The sequence below is a fragment of the Brassica oleracea genome, chromosome C9 (genome assembly GCF_000695525.1).
Source record: "Brassica oleracea var. oleracea cultivar TO1000 chromosome C9, BOL, whole genome shotgun sequence".
In the NCBI taxonomy this organism is placed as follows: domain Eukaryota; kingdom Viridiplantae; phylum Streptophyta; class Magnoliopsida; order Brassicales; family Brassicaceae; genus Brassica; species Brassica oleracea.
The window spans coordinates 49,216,269-49,236,539 of record NC_027756.1 but is presented as its reverse complement, the minus strand read 5'-3'; the positions used below and the strand labels follow the sequence as shown (position 1 = coordinate 49,236,539).

General features: G+C 40.5%; 5 protein-coding genes and 2 long non-coding RNA genes across 9 annotated transcripts; 4 read left to right on the top strand and 3 right to left on the bottom strand.

The window, feature by feature from the left end:
• The first annotated feature begins 809 nt into the window (after positions 1-809).
• On the top strand, positions 810-1,532 carry LOC106317720. The gene is made up of 3 exons (XR_001265216.1): positions 810-923; positions 1,157-1,253; positions 1,342-1,532. It is a non-coding gene; the product is annotated as an uncharacterized LOC106317720 (long non-coding RNA).
• Positions 1,533-3,191: 1,659 nt separating this feature from the next.
• Positions 3,192-4,649, top strand: LOC106312851 (chalcone synthase 3). Its single transcript, XM_013750528.1, has 2 exons — positions 3,192-3,460; positions 3,536-4,649. The coding sequence occupies exons 1-2, from the start codon at positions 3,268-3,270 to the stop codon at positions 4,528-4,530; spliced, it is 1,188 nt and encodes a 395-aa protein (XP_013605982.1). The 5' UTR covers positions 3,192-3,267; the 3' UTR covers positions 4,531-4,649.
• A 358-nt stretch (positions 4,650-5,007) lies between these two features.
• On the bottom strand, positions 5,008-9,092 carry LOC106318581. The gene is made up of 10 exons (XM_013756621.1): positions 8,966-9,092; positions 8,712-8,786; positions 8,259-8,571; positions 8,043-8,179; positions 7,803-7,916; positions 7,630-7,713; positions 7,422-7,553; positions 7,186-7,342; positions 6,912-7,072; positions 5,008-6,829 (listed from the first exon to the last, which is right to left on the bottom strand). Exons 3-10 carry the CDS (start codon positions 8,568-8,570, stop codon positions 5,260-5,262), a joined length of 2,667 nt encoding a protein of 888 aa, XP_013612075.1. The 5' UTR covers position 8,571; positions 8,712-8,786; positions 8,966-9,092; the 3' UTR covers positions 5,008-5,259.
• A 509-nt stretch (positions 9,093-9,601) lies between these two features.
• On the bottom strand, positions 9,602-11,167 carry LOC106313008. The gene is made up of 3 exons (XM_013750722.1): positions 10,798-11,167; positions 10,496-10,720; positions 9,602-10,387 (listed from the first exon to the last, which is right to left on the bottom strand). The coding sequence occupies exons 1-3, from the start codon at positions 11,110-11,112 to the stop codon at positions 9,752-9,754; spliced, it is 1,176 nt and encodes a 391-aa protein (XP_013606176.1). The 5' UTR covers positions 11,113-11,167; the 3' UTR covers positions 9,602-9,751.
• A 777-nt stretch (positions 11,168-11,944) lies between these two features.
• On the top strand, positions 11,945-12,916 carry LOC106317544. 2 transcript variants are annotated; one of them, XR_001265154.1, is made up of 5 exons: positions 11,945-12,057; positions 12,161-12,241; positions 12,332-12,450; positions 12,525-12,593; positions 12,662-12,916. It is a non-coding gene; the product is annotated as an uncharacterized LOC106317544 (long non-coding RNA). The 2 variants fall into 2 exon arrangements; XR_001265153.1 differs by having other exon boundaries at positions 11,945-12,241.
• A 200-nt stretch (positions 12,917-13,116) lies between these two features.
• LOC106313997 (exocyst complex component EXO70B1-like) lies at positions 13,117-15,508 on the bottom strand. Its single transcript, XM_013751950.1, has one exon. The coding sequence runs from the start codon at positions 15,306-15,308 to the stop codon at positions 13,248-13,250; it is 2,061 nt and encodes a 686-aa protein (XP_013607404.1). The 5' UTR covers positions 15,309-15,508; the 3' UTR covers positions 13,117-13,247.
• A 750-nt stretch (positions 15,509-16,258) lies between these two features.
• LOC106316275 (NAC domain-containing protein 41-like) lies at positions 16,259-17,583 on the top strand. Of its 2 annotated transcripts, none has more exons than XM_013754150.1 (3): positions 16,259-16,744; positions 16,846-17,096; positions 17,172-17,583. In XM_013754150.1, exons 1-3 carry the CDS (start codon positions 16,438-16,440, stop codon positions 17,373-17,375), a joined length of 762 nt encoding a protein of 253 aa, XP_013609604.1. In that variant the 5' UTR covers positions 16,259-16,437; the 3' UTR covers positions 17,376-17,583. The 2 variants fall into 2 exon arrangements, with proteins under 2 accessions (XP_013609604.1, XP_013609605.1); XM_013754151.1 differs by having other exon boundaries at positions 16,288-16,744; positions 17,175-17,583.
• Positions 17,584-20,271: the final 2,688 nt, after the last annotated feature.

Here is a 20,271-nt window from a genome sequence, read left to right as displayed (position 1 = left end):
AATCTATCAACGAAACTATAGCAAGTAAAACAATGCAAATGAACATTCAACTTAACCCACATGCGATACTTCATATTGACGATTCTTTGTTTCTCAAGAAACTATAGCAACTAAACACACATTCGATACTATATTGACGATTCTTTGTTCACAACACAGATTCAGAGGAGATACAACACGAAAACAAAACCCAATCATCCAAACAACAGACGGTTAGGTTCAGAGGAGGTACTAAACGAAATCAGGACTGATTTAATCTAACATGCAGATTCGATTTAAGGATTACACACAACACAGATTCGAAATCGGGATCCTAACGAAGAAGATACATACCTTCTTCAAATGAATCTACGGAGAATCCGATGATATCGAAGCTGAACAGAGATTGGGGAGAGATTAGGGAGATATATGGAGAGATTCCTAGAGAAGTCGCCGTGATTGGAGAGAGATGTGCGACGAACCCTATCGCCAAATAAATCGTCGTCGAGAGAGGATCGGGAGAGGAAGAGTTCAGGTGTGTTGAAGAATGTCGTGTTTTGCCCTAACCGTCTCGGACCCTTCTCACCGCGACACGTGCCACTAAGGACGCCCATCGAACAGATCTAAGTTAACATCCGTTTGTTTTGATTTTGGGCTTTTTGATTTATTTTTAAACCCAAAAACACTAAGGACGTCCAATAAGGACGTCGATGCTGATGCTCTAACAAAGTCCTTAATGAAAATCATCCCAAAAATAAATCAAAATAAATGAAAAAACTAAGGACCTGCTTTTAATTAAGAACTTTTTGACAACGTCCTTAGCGTTACCTTGGAGAGAAAAGGAGGGCAGTCTTCTTCTCTTCTTCTTCTTCGTTCGTGTTATCTCTCCAATAACAACAAAGCTGAGTCTTCTTCTTCCTCCATTCTTCTCTTCTTCGATCAAAGTAAGTTTGTTTAGTTTTGAGAATCGTGTCTTTCATCAAGGGTTGGGTTTAATTTTTTTTAATCAGATATTTGGGCCTCTTTCCTTGATTGCTCACCACCTGCTCGACGAATTTCCTCAATAGAAATTCTAAGCTTTTTTTTTTCATCTCCAACGGAGCTATCTATAGATTGTTTCAGTTATTCATGTATAATTGTGAGTTGTCATCTGAATTTTGAACATTTTTTTTTGCAGTAGGAATATTGAGGGAGTCCAATGGCAGAAGTGAGTCTTGGTATGCTTATAGACATTGTGGACGAGAAGTGGATGAGGGACACTCTCCCTGTTGATGGTTAACTTTCTCACCTCAAGATCGTTGTAATTAAGTACCCACTTGTTCATCAGATTAATTGTTAGTGTTGTTTATTTATTGTTTGCAGATCTCCCATTGCCTCTAGTGTTTGCTGTTAGGACTGATGATACTGAAGAAACCAGTATGTTTTTTTTTTCCACTTTGTTTGTCTTGATTTTACACTTGTCAAAAAACCTGATAGCTAGCTAGCTTGAATTCATCATGTTGATGCATAATATGTTAAACACTCCGAATTGAGATGTCATAAGGAAACCAATGTTGAGATGTCATAAGGAAACCAATGGAGACAGAACCACTTTGTGTTTGTTTCAGATAGTGTGAGATAAACTGAGTTTTTTATACGATTAAAACATTTGCGATTGAAACATATTTTTTCAATTGTAAAGATAACTAAGGACTTTACAAAGTCCTACCAATAATCAACATTTTTCTAAATTTCTTTAACCTTGTTTCTTAAGGCACAAATAATACTAAAATAAGCTAAGGACTTTTTTTAAGTCCTACCAATAATGATGCTCTTAGTAATCGATAAGAAATGTCATGTAGAAGGTATATCCTGGTGGCAAATCATCACCAAATTATCTAATGAAACCGAAAAGGCTAACAAAAAAAGAAGATCATAGTATTAGTATATACAAGACGTAAATCTATATCACATATACTTTCAAAATATTAAACAAACAAGAGAAAGTCCTTTTCTAAAAAAAAACACAAGAGTAAGACCATCGATTAAACCTTAAAGACTAAGTATAAGATAAAGACACATGCGTGTAAGCAAGAAACATGCCGCAAGCCGACACACGCTCAAATACCATCGTTTTGGCCGTCCCTGGTTCCGGCAGGCAGAGCTATATTTCGGTAAGCACGAGCTTTTGGTTCGAATGATTATAATAAGCGCTCTGGAGTGCGTACTTACCATTGAGGAAACACACTAACGTTCTCGTGACTTAGCTTATAAGTTATAATGGCCCACGTCCATAATATCGTAACCCCATATGGTGTCAGAGTCAAGTTCAAGGGCCCACCTTCTATTATGGCCCATGAATACCTAATTATGGGTCGATGCTATTATCTTCTCCAACAAAAATATCTAAAACATGAATACCTAATCATGTTGCTAATCATGTTTGTGGCCGATAAAACAACAGTGATGTCAGTGAATAGTGAGTAGTAAACAAAGGTGTCACAAGCATTGATTAACCCATAGTTCTTATTTAAGAATCAGTTCTTAACTTTTTTAGTTAAAAGTTAAAAAACAGTTTCTTAACTTCCGCTAAGAACTTTAGTTTAAGAACCCCGGATTAATCATGGTATTAATGACAGAGAAAAAGAAAGCAAAACAAATGAATCTTGCGTTGTCTGGAAAACGAAAAAAGAGGCGTAACTAAATGTAAGACTAGGTTTTTTTGTGCTAAACAATGTAAGACTAGTTATTTTATTTAATTAGTTAGTTATAGGATTAGAAGGAAAATGAAGAAGAAAATTAGGTTAGTAGAAGCTAACGATGGAGTTAAGTATGCACGTGAGGGGTGTGAGAAGTAAAAGAAGCTATACAACTATCCCCTAGAAACTGACGAGTAGCTGTACGTAAAATCTTTTGATTTATACATAGAATAAATAATAAATACGAACATAGAAATGAATACGACTTGTTGGTGCGAATATACGCAAATCAATAAAACCAACCATTCAATTTTTTTTGGTAAGTAGCGGAATAAAAGGGAAGCAAGAAGAGCCACAGGAAAGAGGAAAGGGAGCTAACACATAGACACGTTGTGTTCATCTACCCGTCCATCCAACCTACCACACTCCCTTCTCTTTTTTTTTTTTTTTTTTTTTTGTTCAAACCACACTCCCTTCTCTTTTTCTCCTTTGTCATCTTCTTTATATAATCTATCACTCCCAATATGTTTTCTAAATATATACATATAACATACTACATAAAGTCACGCATCGATCAAACTCTTGTAACTAAAACCAAGTTGGTAATACTATGGTGATGGGTACACCGTCTTCGTTGGATGAGATCAGAAAGGCACAGAGAGCAGATGGCCCAGCAGGTATCTTGGCGATAGGCACGGCTAACCCTGCCAACCATGTGATCCAAGCGGAGTATCCTGACTACTACTTCCGCATCACCAACAGCGAACACATGACTGACCTTAAAGAGAAGTTCAAGCGCATGTGTATGTCTTTAACAAACCCTACTTTATATTCCTTCTTTTATAGCATATTTACTTAACAAACGACTACTATAATAGGCGACAAGTCGACTATAAGGAAACGCCACATGCACCTAACCGAAGAGTTTCTAAAGGAGAACCCAGACATGTGCGCCTACATGGCTCCTTCTCTCGACGCTCGACAGGACATCGTGGTGGTCGAAGTCCCTAAGTTAGGCAAAGAGGCGGCAGTGAAGGCCATCAAGGAATGGGGCCAGCCCAAGTCCAAGATTACCCACGTTGTCTTCTGCACTACCTCAGGAGTCGACATGCCTGGTGCTGACTACCAGCTCACAAAGCTCCTCGGTCTTCGTCCTTCCGTCAAGCGTCTCATGATGTACCAGCAAGGTTGCTTCGCCGGCGGCACCGTCCTCCGTCTCGCCAAGGATCTCGCTGAGAACAACCGTGGCGCGCGTGTTCTCGTTGTCTGCTCCGAGATCATAGCCGTCACGTTCCGTGGCCCCTCTGACACCCACCTTGACTCCCTCGTTGGACAGGCTCTCTTCAGTGACGGCGCCGCCGCGCTCATTGTCGGTTCGGACCCGGATACCTCTGCTGGAGAGAAGCCCATCTTCGAGATGGTGTCTGCGGCCCAGACCATACTACCAGACTCTGACGGTGCCATAGATGGACACTTGAGGGAAGTGGGACTCACCTTCCATCTCCTCAAGGACGTCCCTGGGCTCATCTCCAAGAACATCGAGAAGAGTCTAGACGAAGCGTTTAAACCCTTAGGGATAAGCGACTGGAACTCCCTCTTCTGGATAGCTCACCCTGGTGGTCCAGCGATCCTTGACGAGGTTGAGAAAAAGCTAGGGCTCAAGGCTGAGAAGATGAGAGCCACGCGTCACGTGTTGAGCGAGTACGGTAACATGTCTAGCGCGTGTGTTCTCTTCATATTGGACGAGATGAGGAGGAAGTCAGCGGAAGATGGTGTGGCTACGACAGGAGAAGGGTTGGAGTGGGGTGTCTTGTTTGGTTTCGGACCAGGTCTTACTGTAGAGACAGTGGTCTTGCACAGCGTTCCTGTTTGAACAGAAACGCTTCCTTCCTATATGCCTACCTACCTACATATACCATATCATCTTGTCTCATGTTTCTTCAAATCAATATATTAATATATATGTAATGCAATAATTAAGGAAGAATTCATGAAGTGTGAAGTGTGTGGCCTCAGCTGTCGATTAGTCCTTCAAAATTTAATTATGTCCTTCTCTCCTTTATTACAATTATTAAATTTATGTTTTGATAGAAATCAAATACTTGTATATACAGCCACAAGGTCTAGAAATCGTCTAGCTGCTTAAACAGATTCTGTACGATAAGCAGCTAGCCACTGGAATCTACAAGGTCACATCCCTACAGATACCCCCACTACTAATCTACTCATGTATCTGTATACTACAATGATTCTCAAAAAGGTAGGCTCTTGGATAGTCAACTTTTTTATCAAGTTTGAGAAACTGGATCAGTGATATAGTTTGTAGCAAAGAAATTAAACAATCAATAACTTTAAGTGAAAAGACAAAATGTAAGATTCAAATGAAAAAGGTAGGTAGCTGGAGTATCCTCGTTTCATACCTAGCACATAACTGAAAACCTAAATATGTACAAAACAAAAAATTCCTCTGTTTATCTTTCTATGTACAGACACCATAATAATAAATGGACAAGAAAACTGAAAAAACCCATGTTGGGTTTTGTATAATCTTTAAAATGACCAGGTGCGTCTTCAGCAAATGCAAAAACTTCACAAACGATGGTTACGGATTCCATGACCTTGGATACAGCTTCCCTAGTGGGTCATGGAGACCAGAGTTCTCACGACTCTGGTTCATCCATACTACATCATCTGGCATCAAAGACGTTGCCGCCGGGTTGTTGCTACCGCTTAAGTAATCAAGCGGATTCGTAGGCTGAGCTAAACTGCTGCCTGCCTGAGTTGTGCCTCCCGCCATGAGCATCTCGTAGTTACCGGATGCAACCACTTGACCACTCGAACTTTCGGGCTCCAAAGCAGATCTAGAACGGCGCAACTGACTGCACTGAGAGAAAACAGAGAATAAGCTTTGATCTGAACTACTTCCCCTATGAATCATCTGCTCAGGGTTAGTAGCAACTCTGAGAAGGTTCAGATCTCTCTCGCTCCCGTTATGACTGCTTTGGCTTACACCGTTTGTGTTTGCCCACATGCTCTTAAATTGCCAGTTCTGATTTAACAAAGGGCCAGTGTTCAGCGGTGGCTGTGTGGTGACTCCAATCTGAGCAACACTGGCGTTCCAGTCCGGACGCGGCATCAAGAACCCACGTCCATCGCAGTAAATGTTGTCTGGCAAGCTTCCTTGGCCATAGATGTCACCCTGTCTCGGCTGGTCCTGAGACAGTGCTTGTGGTGCAGTCATCTGATGCTGGAACTGAGCAGAGAATGGACTTCCCTCCATCAGATTGTTGCTTCCTTCCTGCTGAAAACCAATGGGCATAATCTGTTTATGCTCCTCGTTAAGTGGGGCTTTAAGAAGAGAGTGAGATGCCACGCCGCCTTGACTTTTAAACAAAGACTGGAGCAGTTCATTTTGATCGTTGCTAGGGAAAGAACCAAAACTGTTGTTTGCTCTCGGCTGCAACATCTTCCTTCTATCAACTTCTTCAGGCATGACAGGTTCTATGAAATAGTTTTTCTCTTCTTCACCGCCTTCAGGGTGGTGTATTATTGACAACCCGCCACTGGAGGTGTAAGCTTGGCGGCCAACGTAGGACTGCCTAGTTCCTCCCACTGGCTGCCACACATCCCCACCACCAGAACAATACTGCAACTCATCTCCATGGCTTGAACTATTACTAGGAATCCTCTTGTCTGATGAAGCATTCTCTAGTTCTTCTGGCACATAGTTTTTGCTTACAGGGTTTGCATCTTCGAGATCTGAAGCGTGGGGCTCACTAGGAAATGGAGCCTGTGGGAGAGACTGGCCATTCATGGAGCTGGAATAATCATTTGCTTCAAAATTGATGCTCTTGTCACGATCTGGTGAAGAAACCTGTGAGGGGTGTTCACCAAGTTGCAAGCAGCAGCCTGAATCTGTGATTTGGTCACTGTCAGACGATGACTCCTTTGAAAGGGATTGATTCTTGGCAGAAACTTGACCCAAACTTCCCGAATCTTCAACGTCCGGTGCTAAATCATGCTTCAGCAGAGGTTTTTCTGAACAAACCTCCATCCATGGATTGAGTTTGTCCCTCAGTTCTCTTTCCAAAGAGTTGATTACATCTCGTTTCTGTAACTGTAGCTTTCTCCATATTGCATATGATGCAGGAAGATCTTTAACCAGTTGCAGCCTGCAAGAAACAACTGACGTTTTAAAAAAAAAAAATTAAAGGCTTGATGAAGGGGACCGCTTGTTTCACAAGGAACACTAACCAGTGAGCATTCAGTTTCTTCTGTTCTTCTTCCACAAACACTCCATAAGGTTGAACATCCAAATTGTTGATGTTACCCAAGATTTTATTAAGTGCTTTCGACTGAATGCTTTTACCAGACTGCTTCATGCTTGTGACAATCTGATACTGCTTCTTGCTTATCTGAATATATAAAAATGCAGTTAAATGCTTGATCAATAAGCATATCTGCTACACTTACAGGAACGGCTACTTCCAAATACCTTTCATGTATTAAATGCAGAAGAATAACTAACCTTAAGGTAGGACATGTATTTAGCACCATCAGTTTGCTGAATGCTATGTTTCGGTAGCTTATCCTTGTTTCTACCTTTCACCCCCACGTTTACAACATTCTCTTGAGCAATCAAGGGACTTTGAGATTTTTCTTTCTCTACAGCAGAGCTCTTGGGCCTAAAATGAACAGGACACTTTAGTATGCTGGTTTGAAAGAAGAAGAAATTATAACAGCAATTAAGAGTAAGTTCAGCACCTTCTCCGAACCTCTCCAGCCCTATCACTATTGCATGGCTTATCATCCTCATTCCAGGAACTAGACTCCGAGGCAGCAGTTAGGTCCTGGCAGCTACCGTTTACGCGTGCATTATTGCCTTCTCTTGATCTCCTGAAGAAATCAATGTAAGAAACAGAAAATAGGTGAATCATAATTAGTTACATTACACTAATTCAAAAGCACTGACCTCCACATCTTCTTAACAGCATCCTTCTCTGGATCTTTGCAGCTTTCCCATTTCTCCTTCATCATCTGCAAATAATCTATAATACTACCGGAAACAATGGAAACAGGAGTTACAACCATGTGGAAATACATAAAAAGTGCTCCCTTAATCTGAATAGAGAAAACTGCACATACTCATTATGGTATTTCTCTAGATCCGCGTAGTATCTCCTTTTACTAGCCCTCAGAGATTCCTCCTGAGAAACAATCTCATCTGGATGAGCTTTGCCGGAGCAGACAGATGTCCCCCTGAAACCACAACTTACATTAAAATGGATTCTAAATTTCTGAGCATAAATTAGACAATCATCACCAATAATCTAGCAATAATCACAGAGTTCATTCTAGGGATCCAAAGAGTCCGGTGTCACTAACCAATCAAGAAAAGGATTTCCAAAATGAAAATGCTCCCCATCAAGCAACTGCTGAACAACTTGCTCCACATCAACACCCTCAGGGAGGAACTGCTGCAGATAGTTTCTTTCTCCATCAGACAGACAACCTCGCCACACCTGGTGGTAGACAAGTGGTTAAAACTTAACATCTCATAGGTAGTAAAGTAGACGCTACAGAACTTGATCACTGTATTACCTCACTAGAAAGCACCTCGGACAAATTTTCCAGCTGGAAAGTTTCACGAGGGACGGGGCAGACTTGTGCCAAGAGACTCCGCCTAGGAGGAACATAATCAACAAACTGACGAAGATGCCTCAAGCTTAAGCCAACTTGTTCCTTCTTAGAGACTACTTTGCTGCGGTTGATGTCCCATTCAAGACTGATGTGATCTCCTCCTGAACGCAAAGCACCATCAAGCTTTTTCCTTTTGGCTCTGTAATGCTCCCTCGAACTGAAACCAATAACATTGGCACTGCTCATCCGCTTCCTCCCCTGATCAGCTGCCATTCTGAGAAAATCCACAGAGAGAGAAACCATGTGTGACTTAATTGTAACAAAGAATTGAAATTTACGAGCAGTCTAACAACAGAGTCCATGAAGTAAACATCATCTGATTAAGTAATTGAATTAAAACAATAAAGTTTTGACCTTTACGGCTGAATAAGAAGAGAGCGGCGAATGGTGTGATCGATTTGGTTGGGTAAATTCAATCGCTTGGTATATCTGACACAAAACCCACAAGGAGAAATCGAAGATCGAGGTAAGAAGATGTAATCAATCGAGGAGGGGAGTAAGTAGAATGAGATAAAACAAGAAACCAAGTCCAATTGATTGGAGAAGAGAGAGTGGGGGAGATTGAAGAAAACCCTAGAAGTAGATGAAGCAAAGGGAGGAGTATATACCTGGAGAGAGAGAGAGAGAGAGATTTGATTGGGAGGAAGATAAGGCAAAAGATGATCTTTGGGAACTCTGTTATGTAGCTGCTCTTCTTCCCCATGGACCACTGCTTCTCTTTCTACCCTTATTTGTTTCTGCCACGTTAACCGAACCGAACCGATCTTTCCTTTTTTTCTCACAAAAGGTTTTTTACTACTTTTGTTTTTTATTTTCTTCTTTTGGTAAAAAAAAAATGTAAAAGTTTACAATTAGGGGAAACTGAGAATAATAAGGCCTTGATTGAAAGACAGGTGACATGGAGAAGATTGTTTTACTCCAACCAAAACCTATTTGTTCTGAGTTTTCACCAGGATAGTTCTTTCTGCAGCTGACAACATTCTTCTGTCTCAATTGTAGGAGCTGACTTGGTCAATGGATATAGTTTGATAGGGTTCATGGGCTGGATGGGAAGGTTAAAAAGCTTTCTTGCTACTGTGGAGCAGTAAGTTGTAGAAAACGCCTGTACTAGCGAGGATCATTATGCATATTGTGGTAACATATTTTTGATCGTTCAATCTTGGTGAGTACATAACAAAACTATCTCCCAAGCGAAAGCCCTATTTGTCTAACTAGTTTGCGTTAATCTAAGCATTGACTTAATATTTTATCCACACAACTGAATATTTATTGAAAGTAGAAGCATCATTGAAGTCCCCAGTAAGTTTGAGCTCTATCATCCAGACTGCTAAATTCAAGTAATAAAAAGACAACACGCCAAACAGGCAAGGCGAGTTTGATGATACTCTTAACATTCATTCCTCTTCATCTTCCTTGGCTCTAGCCCTATACTGACGACCGGGTCTTCTTACCACAGTTACACCTGTTTCCGGTTCATCTTCTTCCATGGCAGAAACGGTGCTGTCTTCTACGGCATCTACAATAGCTATTGCACCTCTTCTTCCCTCACAACCCTTGTCTGTATTCCCTACTTTGCTCTCACCCGTTGGTTTCCTCTTTGGTACAAAAGCCACTGACGTTGGAAGCTCAACCAGAGGGTCTTCAAGAGGCTCATCTCGGCTCCTGATCATGTTGAGAAACTCCATGTACGCTTTCCTGTTGGACTCTTCATCGACCTCGCCTTCATCAAACGTGTATCGTGTGTACTTTGATGGGTTCTGAACATAATCTGGAACTCCAGATGGATTGACTCGCTGCACTACTCTCTCCTCAGGGGAACTTGTCTCCATCGCAGAATCTTCGTCATCTCCAGTCGAGTTGTCATCTCTGGTATCAGAACTAAACCGAACCCGCTTCTGCAACTTAGAGTCAGCTTGGCTTTCTTTCCTCTTCAGTATCGGTTTCAGCCCATTATCATCTGAAGTGCCAACATATGCCTCCTCAGAAACCACCAAAGCTTCCTCCTTTCCCGACACGTTATCCTGATGTCCCTGCAGAGAGTTCATTAAGTGAATCATTACGATGAACAAGATATCGAAATTGTTGAGTTTTACAAAAAAAAAGGAAGAGACTTGTTTCAAGAAAGACTCTCCAAGTACCTCAGAGACGTGCAAAGAGTTCAACTTGTTAACAGCATCAGCGTCTTCTTTAAGCCTAATCTCCGCCGCGATGTAATTAGCACGAGGATCCTTCTCTCTTTCGTTGAAAGAAGACGGAAGCTCCTCCCAGTCATCTGCTTCCGTCTCATAGTCGTTAACATCCTTCGTGTAAACGCACGACTCCTCCTCACCTACAGCGACTTTGTCATTCTCATCTTCCTCTTCCTAAAAACATAAAGAAACCCTTACCGTTAGCCTAACATCTACAATTAGATAACAAGAAAAGAGATCAATCAACATACCTCCATGTCAAGAGTAGTGTCCATCCCGATTGAGGATTTGATCTCCCACTCCTCGTCGTTGTAATCATCCGGCTTCTGCGATACAGTGGACCTTCCTTCGTCTTCATCGACGGTCAAATCTTCTGGATCATTCTCGGGAAAGCTGGGTTGGGGCTCAGAGTCAGAGGCCACTTTCTCTCCGCACCGGTCGCTTCTATCGATCTCCTCGTCCGTGAGACACCATAGAGAGTTGAGAGCTGATGAAGAAGAGGCGTCGGTTGAGGATGAGAGAGATCCAAATACCTTGTCGATCCTTACTCTGAAACTTTCCTCCATTATTGCGTTCGAATTTGGAGACGACGGTGGCCGTGTAGAGAAACTGAGGGGTTTTATGCGGTTTTGGGATATATATGCCCCTGTAGCCAAACAAAACCGACATATTCAGTATCGTTCAGTTAATGGGCCAGGTTAAAGCCCATTTAATATAATTCATAGGGTATTGAGCGTAGTCACTCACTTTAAGGGCCTGACCGGTTCAAACGCAGCGGTTACGGTTGCGGCTGCGGCTGCGGACGTTTGCGGATGCGGGTGATTGCGGTTTCTAGCAGTTTTAAGAGATTTGTACGACTGATTCTGCGGTTAGAAATTGGTGCGTTTGCGTTATACTTTTGACTGGTTAACTACCAAATACAGAAGCGGTTAAACAATCAATTAACAATATTTATATTTTATATAATTATAAAAATATCAAAAATCTTAATATTATAATAAATATGAAAATTATATTTAGAAAGTTGTAGTTTTAAATTTTTAAAATTATAGAAAATATTTTTATTTTAAAATTTTATAATATTAATTAAAATATAATAGATATATTTTAGTATTTTTAATTCCATTTAAAAAAATTTATTGAATATTTTTATTTTTGTATTTATATGTTTTTTAAAAAAAAAGAAAAAAAAATCATTCTCCCGCAACCGCCCGCAACCGCAAACGCTATCTGGAACCAGCTTTTGATTTTAAGAGGTTCGGAGCGGTTTGAAGCGATTTGTAATGGTTTATATGATTGTTTCGAAACGCTGTCAACCGCTAACAACCGCAAAAGCTGCGTTTGCGGGTGGCAGCGGGAAACCAGTCAAGCTCTTAGTCAACATCAAATCTCCCTTGCTCTAATCAAACTATTGTCTCAGTCACAGGGGACTGCTACTTGATGATTCCAGAGGTGTAGCGGAGGATCTAAACGAGACATTGTGTGTTCAAGACAAGTTTACTGGACTAACTGTAAGTACAGATAAGATAAACAGAGTTCAAGGGGGAGATGATTCACTTCAAGCGCACTCTGTTTCTCCTAGTCTAAGGTCGCATATTCCGAGAATTATCACAGGTCCAAGGCAAATATTACTAATCGATCCATGAGGAGAAGGTGCAAAATGGGCGGACAAGAGATCTACTCACCACTCGACAGGTAAAAACAAGAGTAAAATGGAAAATCAAGATGCTACTACGAAGTAGTTGTCACAAACCATTTATAATTTTGGATGTTAAAATGATTCAGGTGATGTAAAGACGATAAGTTTTGGTGCAGCATCATTCTCTGGGATTGATTCATCCTACATATGAGTTTTGGTTGGATGATGGGAACGTTCCCCTGCGTCTAGCTCATCTTTTTATGAGGTATTAATAATTAATATCCCAGTTCTGTCTGTGAGTTTGGTAGTAGAATAAGACATTTGAGATTGTGTAATCAGGTGGGAGAGGACAAGGAACTTTCAGGAGTGGCAAGTGTGGAAATGAAGAAGCTTTTCCCATGAAAGAAGGTAGAATGGAGAAGCATTTGAGATAGTGAATTTTGAGGTGGGAGGTAATGATAAAATATGTATTGCAGATAGCAAAAGTGACTGAGACTAACAGCAAATCAAGAAAGAAGTGCGATGGAGATGAAGAGGTTGGTGTGGAAAGTAGAAGGTGAAAGACTGATGGAGATATGAAAAGAGAGGGAGAGAAATGAATCGAAGAAAGCTGGAGATGGAGGGAGCTTTACCCCCATGGAGATTAGGACAGTGTTGATCCGCTTGGAGCATGAGCATCCACCTTCTCACTCCCACATACACAAATTTGATGCCTGAGGCCCAAGCAAAGCATAAATAGGGAGTAAGTTCTAAAAGTCTCTTATCTCCTTCCTCTGTGTTTTCATTATCAGACGCTTGCTAAGTTAATGAAATGTGAGTTTGAATACCATTAGGCTATTATCAATAAAGATCAATCAATTTTTTTATTCATGAATGATGGAACTGATTATGATTTAACATTTACACATGGCACAGAGCCACGATCGTTTGTTTGAATTTGTAGAAACATACGGTCATCCAAGTTGTAGCATTCAGGCAAAACCAGCAGAAGAAGACATGAAAATGTAAGGAAATTAAGAAAAATGTGTTGCTGCAAAACAAAAAAAGAAAGAAAGAAAGGATCTATGTTCTTCGCTTGGCGGTAGCAGTTGAAGAGGATGAAGTGTTGCCCTCGAAGAGCTCGTCAATGAGATCCTCAATATCCTCAGGCTGGTACTTGACATACTTCTCAGTCTGGCGACCAGGATCCAAGTACTGTCCAAACCTAGCCATAAAAGCCCTGTAAGCAGGTATCATAACCGCGGTTATAGAAACCCTCAGCTCGCTCTGCAGCTGCTCATCATTAATCACCCACGTAGTCTGCGTCTTGTGTATCTCATCAAACGTCGCATTAAAGCTCTTGAACCTCTCCTTAAGATTAGGCTTCACTATCTTCCCGTTGTGCATCAGCCCCTCGTGCCCCAAGAACCCCAGCAGCTTCCCCCACGTCTCTCTCTGGTAGCTTTTGTGATAGTTCCTCAGCTCCGACGACCTCCTCCTGCACCACGTGTCTCCCATCACCTCGTGTATCTCCGCCGAGCCTTTGATCTTCTGCACTATGTATCTCCCGTTGTTCATCATGAAGATGCAGCTCAGCGGTATGTCTTTGTAGAGCTTCGACTTCGCCTCCATGTTCCCGTCTAGTAGGTCCATTATCCTCATCAGCTGACTCGCAAAGGCCGAGCAGGCCGAGTTATTCGCAGGCACCTCTTCCTCTTGCTCCATCTTCGAGTGGCTCTTGAACACTTGCTCCAACGTGTCTTTGTATTCGCATGAGTACTTGAGGTAGTTCATGGTGTACCTAGTTAACGGATGCACGGCTCCTCCCGGCACTGGAGTCTTGCTAGAATCCGATTTGATAGAGTTTTCCAAATCCGAGAATATGTTGATAGCGCTCTCTCCTAAGCGGGAGCGAGCGCTGGTCACCTCGTTCCTCAGCTCGCTGCGGAGCTCTTCCCAGAAGAGCTCCTCCATGGGTGGGAAACTGTCCCTAAGAGTCTCATAAATATCAAGAATCTTGAAGAGCTTCTCAGTTGAACGCTTGGTCATGGCCACGGCCTCGGCGAACCCCAAGAACTGGATGGTGAGACCGTGCGCCACGATGCAGAACAAGCTCCCTTCGTCCCCCGGGAAGATCTTCTCCGCGAGTTTGAGCTCGCCAGGGAAGAAGAGGGAAGAGCAGTTCTTGAAAGTCTTGGTCCAGATAGGGATCTCTCTCTCCAGCTCACCCCAGCTCATCTTCTGCACCTCGTCTATGCTCACTTTCTCAAACTCGCAGTCATGTTTCAACGTCCGCATCAAGATGTTCCTTCTCCCGACCAAGTAAACCTCTCTGCATTCCCAACCGTACCCTCCCGCTTTCATCTTCTCCGCTATCTTCCTCAGCAAGGCAACCACGTCCTCCGAGTAGCCAGGGTATTCAATCTCCTGATCGCCAGGTTCTGGAGCAGTCACCTGGTCCTGATCTTGAGAGACCACCGCGTCCTCCGTGCTCTTCCTCTGGCTGCTGGCGTCGTCCATGGCCAATGCGGTCTCTTTGATCACGGACTCTTCTAGAAGGATGCGGAACTCGTCTTCCAAGAAGGCCATCGCACGCTGCTGGATGGATCCGGCGTGGTTGATCAAGGGCTCGTGATGGTCCAAACATGATTTCGTGTTGAGCAAAAGTCTCATGAGATTTGAGACACGATCCACCGCTTCGAGAAGGGAAGAGACTTCTTCTTGATCTTGGTACCATACTGTCTTTGGCTCGCCAGAGTCGTATCTGGAGAGTTTGTCCTCGAGAAGATCCAAGAACTTGCCAACAAACTGTGGGATCTGAAAGTAATCATCATCTTCCTGATCTCCTTTCTCTTTCTCCTCGGTGTTGTCGTCTTTGTGCTCTTCCTTGTGAAGGGAGAGACTGGAGAGAAGCTGGTCGAGTTCTTCAGACAAGGACTCCAGTGTTTGTTGATGAGTCTCTTCTCCTTCTGACTCGACATTGTCTTCTGGATTGTGTTCTGTCTCTGCATTGCCAACGTCTACATTCTCTTTACTGATACCATCAGACTCATCTGGGGGATGAGCATCTGAAACGACGTCGGCTTTCTCTTCTATAATGGATTTGTCGTTATGATCAGGGTCCTTGTCGTCGTTCTTCTCCATGGAATCTTGTTATCTACGTAAAGCTTTGAAAAATGGTGATGGTGAGGAAGGAGAGATTCATGTGTTTTGTTTTTGTTTAGACTTTGTGGTTTGTGTGGTTAGAGAGGTGATGTGGAGATGGTCGCAACGAGCTATATCGAAGAAGTAGGGGAGCCTTGTTTTTTTTTTTGGTGGTCGACCGTGTTGACTTTTTCTTTCGTTTCCAACACCAATACCGTGTACTCTCTATTTTTAACCAAGGTTATAAAAACCTCGTAATTAATTTAATTTTTTAAACACGAAATATTAAAATTCAAAGGGAAGTGATGATATATGCATTTATGAACAATGATTTAATGAAAAAGCGGGTAACGTGGGAGTATGGTGCGCACGCACCTTCTTCACATAACGGTATACGTGCATGCATAAACCATGCTTTATTTCTTGAGGACCCATGTTTTTATTATTAAAACGAAGGTAAATGGAATACCGAGAAATTTAATTGGTTAACAGATATATTTGAAGAAAAATATATAGTTGGAGAAAAGAAAAGCCCACAGAAGCCCAAAGAACAATTAGGCCTGCTAAGCTTTAATTATTTTTGAAAGGTCTATATTCAAGTTGTTAAAAAAAAAAAAGAGTCTATATTCAAGTCTGCCCTGACTTACTTCAATCAACTAAACCAGCAGGGGGAACATGTAGGCAGGTGTTGTATCTCATATACTCACATAGTTTCGTATCTTCTTCACACATACAAATACATTGAACATCATTCAAAATATTAGTTAGATTGTAAAGGCAGAGGATGATCAAATGGTAGGAAGTGAAAGGGTCCAAAAAGAAAACCCTTTTCAAATGGAGAAACCCCAAACTTGCACGTTTCTCTCTTCCTTTCATCTCTTTTTTATAAAAATTAGGAATAGAAATGACATTTTCTTCTCAATTTTTATTTAGAAGTCAATGAACATCACTCATAAGCACCTTCCTTTTCCCCTACTCATTCTCATCAACTTCTTATTATGAAACTAAATAAATGTTCTCTGACAAATGAGCCACTTCTTCTACCATTTATATTACACATCTATAATATATTCATATATGTAAGTGTACTCGTGAGGATATACACATATATAAAGAACCTCTCCTACTCATGTCATTTAGCCTGCAAAGCCCACAAAACAAAACGTTACACAAGTCTTCCTTCTCTCCTTCTCTCTCTTTCGCTCCCCGTGCTTTCTCTTTAGAGAAACAGTATTGGAAGAAGAGAGAAGATATGGAGGTGGAGAAGAGGACAATGGTGAATAGAAGCATGAAACTACCAATTGGATACAGATTTCATCCAACGGACCAGGAGCTTATCCTTCATTACTTGCTCCCAAAGGCCTTTGCTTCTCCTTTGCCTTCCTCCATCATCCCTGTCTTTGACGTCTTCTTCTCTCATCCTCTTACTTTCCCAGGTCTCTTTCTTCTTCTACATCCTATATGTGCGTGTGCATGTCTATGGTCTATATATATCCGTGTGTTGCCTGAGGCTAAAACTGAAAGGGTTCTTTCTCAGGTGATCAAGAGGAGAAGAAGAGGTACTTCTTTTCCAAGAAGAGAAGAGAAGTCTCAAGTAGAATCAAGATTTCATCTGGTGATGGTTATTGGAAACCTATTGGGAAAGAGAGAGAAATCATTGCCTGTGGTAGAACAGTTGGGATTAGAAGAACACTTGCTTTCCATGAAACAAACAAAGCATCTTCTAAACTCAACAAAACTAGATGGAACATGACAGAGTATTGCCTTGCCGGATTTGCATCAACAAAGGTACACCATTAGTTCTCCACTATAATAAGAAAGAAAGACTTTGGACTAATGTGTTTATTCTTGGTACATAAAAAGCAGGTGTCTGGTGAGTGGGCGGTGTACAATGTGCATGAGAGGAAAGCATCCAAAGGAAAAAGGCAGAGGAAATCAAGAGGGAGAGATGACGCAGAAGAAGAAAACTTGAGTTGCATCGACTTTACGATTGGGTCAGATCATGAAACCGGTCCTCCACCTCCCTCTCCTCCTACCTCAGCTGATGAGTCAGGGAGCATTATTTAAAACGTGGCTCCTTAACCCTAACCTACTCCACTTATGTTTCTTTCAAGCTATTTTAAAAAGTTTCCACTTCTTAATTCATTTGTTAGAGAAACAAGTAAAAGGAGGCTAAGGGGTTGTTTTGATCCAAAAGTATTGTGTGAGTGGAGATTTGTTGAGCAAACCAAATATGTGTCAAACTTGTTAACTTTTACTTGAAGTTCTTTTAACATTATCATGGAGTTAAAAGCGATATAGCCGTGTAAGACCAACTAAAGTTGATTTAAATGAAAAAGATAAATTTTATTTTTCTTGGATGAGAACTTGATTCCCTTTCTTTTCAAACAAAACAAAAGATCCATAGCATCTAAATGTATGTGTTACATATGAGACTGAGAGGAATTTTGTATTAAGTTATAAAACAAGTTGATGCACATAAGATATTTTATATAGATGGATGGGTGACATATAAAAATGGTGTGTTTGATAGCACAAAGAGACAGAAGAAAGAGTTGAAACTGAAATTTAAATAAAAGAAGCCATCGCATGGGTTGTCGAGAAGCTAACGTTTCTTCGTGTCGCTGACACATTTTAAAAATTTTTTAGAAACCAAAATGGTGGACGTGATTGTTTTAAACTTAGTAATGTGTGTGTGAGTTGTATACCATGAAAACAATGTGATTAAAATATAAGAGCAATAAATTTCAAGATTTGTTAGAGAAAACATGTACCCAAAACTTTCTCAACTATATATGTAGAAAAAGACATGTACAAAAAGGTTCGATTCAAAAAAAAAAATAGAGAGAGAGCTTAGTCAAAAAAAAAAAAAAAGAGAGAGAGAGAGTTGAAAGATTGAACTTAGTTTATGTAAGAAGAACAGAGTGGGGACATAACATGTGTATGGATGTGACCATTATAATGATTGAAAATACAGAAGCTTGTGTCGATTTTGTTGTCTACATGACTAAATTTCTTAAAAAATGGGTGTAGAAGGTCAAAGACAAGTCACATGTGCAATGTGCACCATCTTCCAATGTACTATCCACAAAATGACAACATCGATTAAGGCAATCTAGGTTTCTCCTCTTTCCCACACATATTACCGTAAACAGGTCCTCTTTTGCTTTTAATCGAAGCAATCCTTGGTTTTCAAATGTAATCGAAGAAAAAATGTAACAAAGTTACCTGCATTAAATAAAAGAAGCAAGTAATGAAATGATGATGAGGAATTAATTGAAAAGTAAATGTGAACAAGTCTGTGTATTGTGTGTGAGAAGAGGTAACTTGGCGCCATTGATCTTTTGGAATATGCTTAGCAAAGCAGATTTGATTTTCAGCACACAAAAGGTGAATTTAATGTGGGTTGCTTCAATTTTAAGCAAACGTTTATTGATTCAACCAAGACTTAATCACCACCCAGATCATATAGAAGTATAAACAATCATTTAGGCATGTATATAACTATATTATCTAGGCATATAACTACATTGTGAGAATTAATAAAGTAAATGGAACGCCCGACCCACAGTTAATGGGCCATCCACGCGAATTCTCTCGGCCCGTGGATCCCATCCCGTTTGACGGACGGTGCGTTAATTTTTCAAGGTTCGAAGGTTTTGTTTACTGACTCTGCAATCACCGCATAACATTTTCCTGTGTTTTAGCCTCATTCACACGGTATCGCGAATCACGTCCTGATAGGTCACTCATCGTTCCACTACTCCAACTCAAGCACGATTAACTCTACACTTTCTAAATAGATGTGTGACAGAAAAAATAAGTCAACTTTGGTGACATAAGTAGTTAAATCAATTTTTAAAACTTTTTCTATATATCACAACTCGGGATGTTACAACAAATGAACAAACTTGTTTAAAAAAATACTTGGCTGGAATGCTATTTCCCTAAATAAAATGTTATATAGAATTATGGCCGGCTCATGTGGGAGGGTCAGCAGTGCACTAGCCCAGGGTCCATCTAAAATCAAGCAAATTTACTGATATAAAGGGGTCCAATATTTTTCTTTTTCTCAACAACAATGGTCTAATTTATTTTTTTTTGCAATTTCAATTTCATATTTACACAATATTTCAAAAAAAAAAAATCTGAATTTCATATATTTACAAAATACAAACAAATTAATAAATTTAGATAAGTTTTTATATTTTTATTTAATAATATTTAATAATAAAATTTAATTTAATTAATTATAAGGGCCTAAAATTTTTTTTATCCAGGGCCGTTTATAATGTTAAGCCGGCCCTGTATAAAATAAACATGATATTTTCTGTTCAAATGATTTTTTAAAGAAAATATCATTCGTTTCTGTGTTCTTCTTGCAAACAAAAAGTCATTTACATAATTCAATGGATGGTCGTGGTTGTCTAGCACATCAGTACATCACCCTAAAAACCACCGAGCTTTTTTTTTTGATAAAAAAACACCGAACTTAAGATGTAAATAGCGTAGATTCATAGAAGAAGGAAGCTGCTCTACTCAATTGTTTAGCATTTTTGAAAAATCTTTTGTAATAATACTAGCTGATTTTGAAGTGCTAGTGCAATAGGAGAAAGATTGAAGGGAAGTAGATTTGTTGTTGATTTTAAGGAGGCCCACTAACAGAGTGGTTTGGGTGAAGCTTTGTTACTGAGAGCTCCTTGAACTCAATAAACATAGCATTTATGGGCCTTAAAAATGAAAATATTGGGCTTATAACGAACATAAACAGGCATTTGTAAAGGTGTGTATAAATCCAATAAGAAAAAAAAGAGAGGCAATGATGAGAATTGAGAGTGATAGCTGATAGGTAAGTAGTGAGAGAATGGAAAGAATAAAGAGAGTTGGAGAAACATAGAAGCATTTCCTTGTTTGGCAATTTCATCTTAGAACTTGACCCTCTTTCTTCTTTGGCATCCATCAC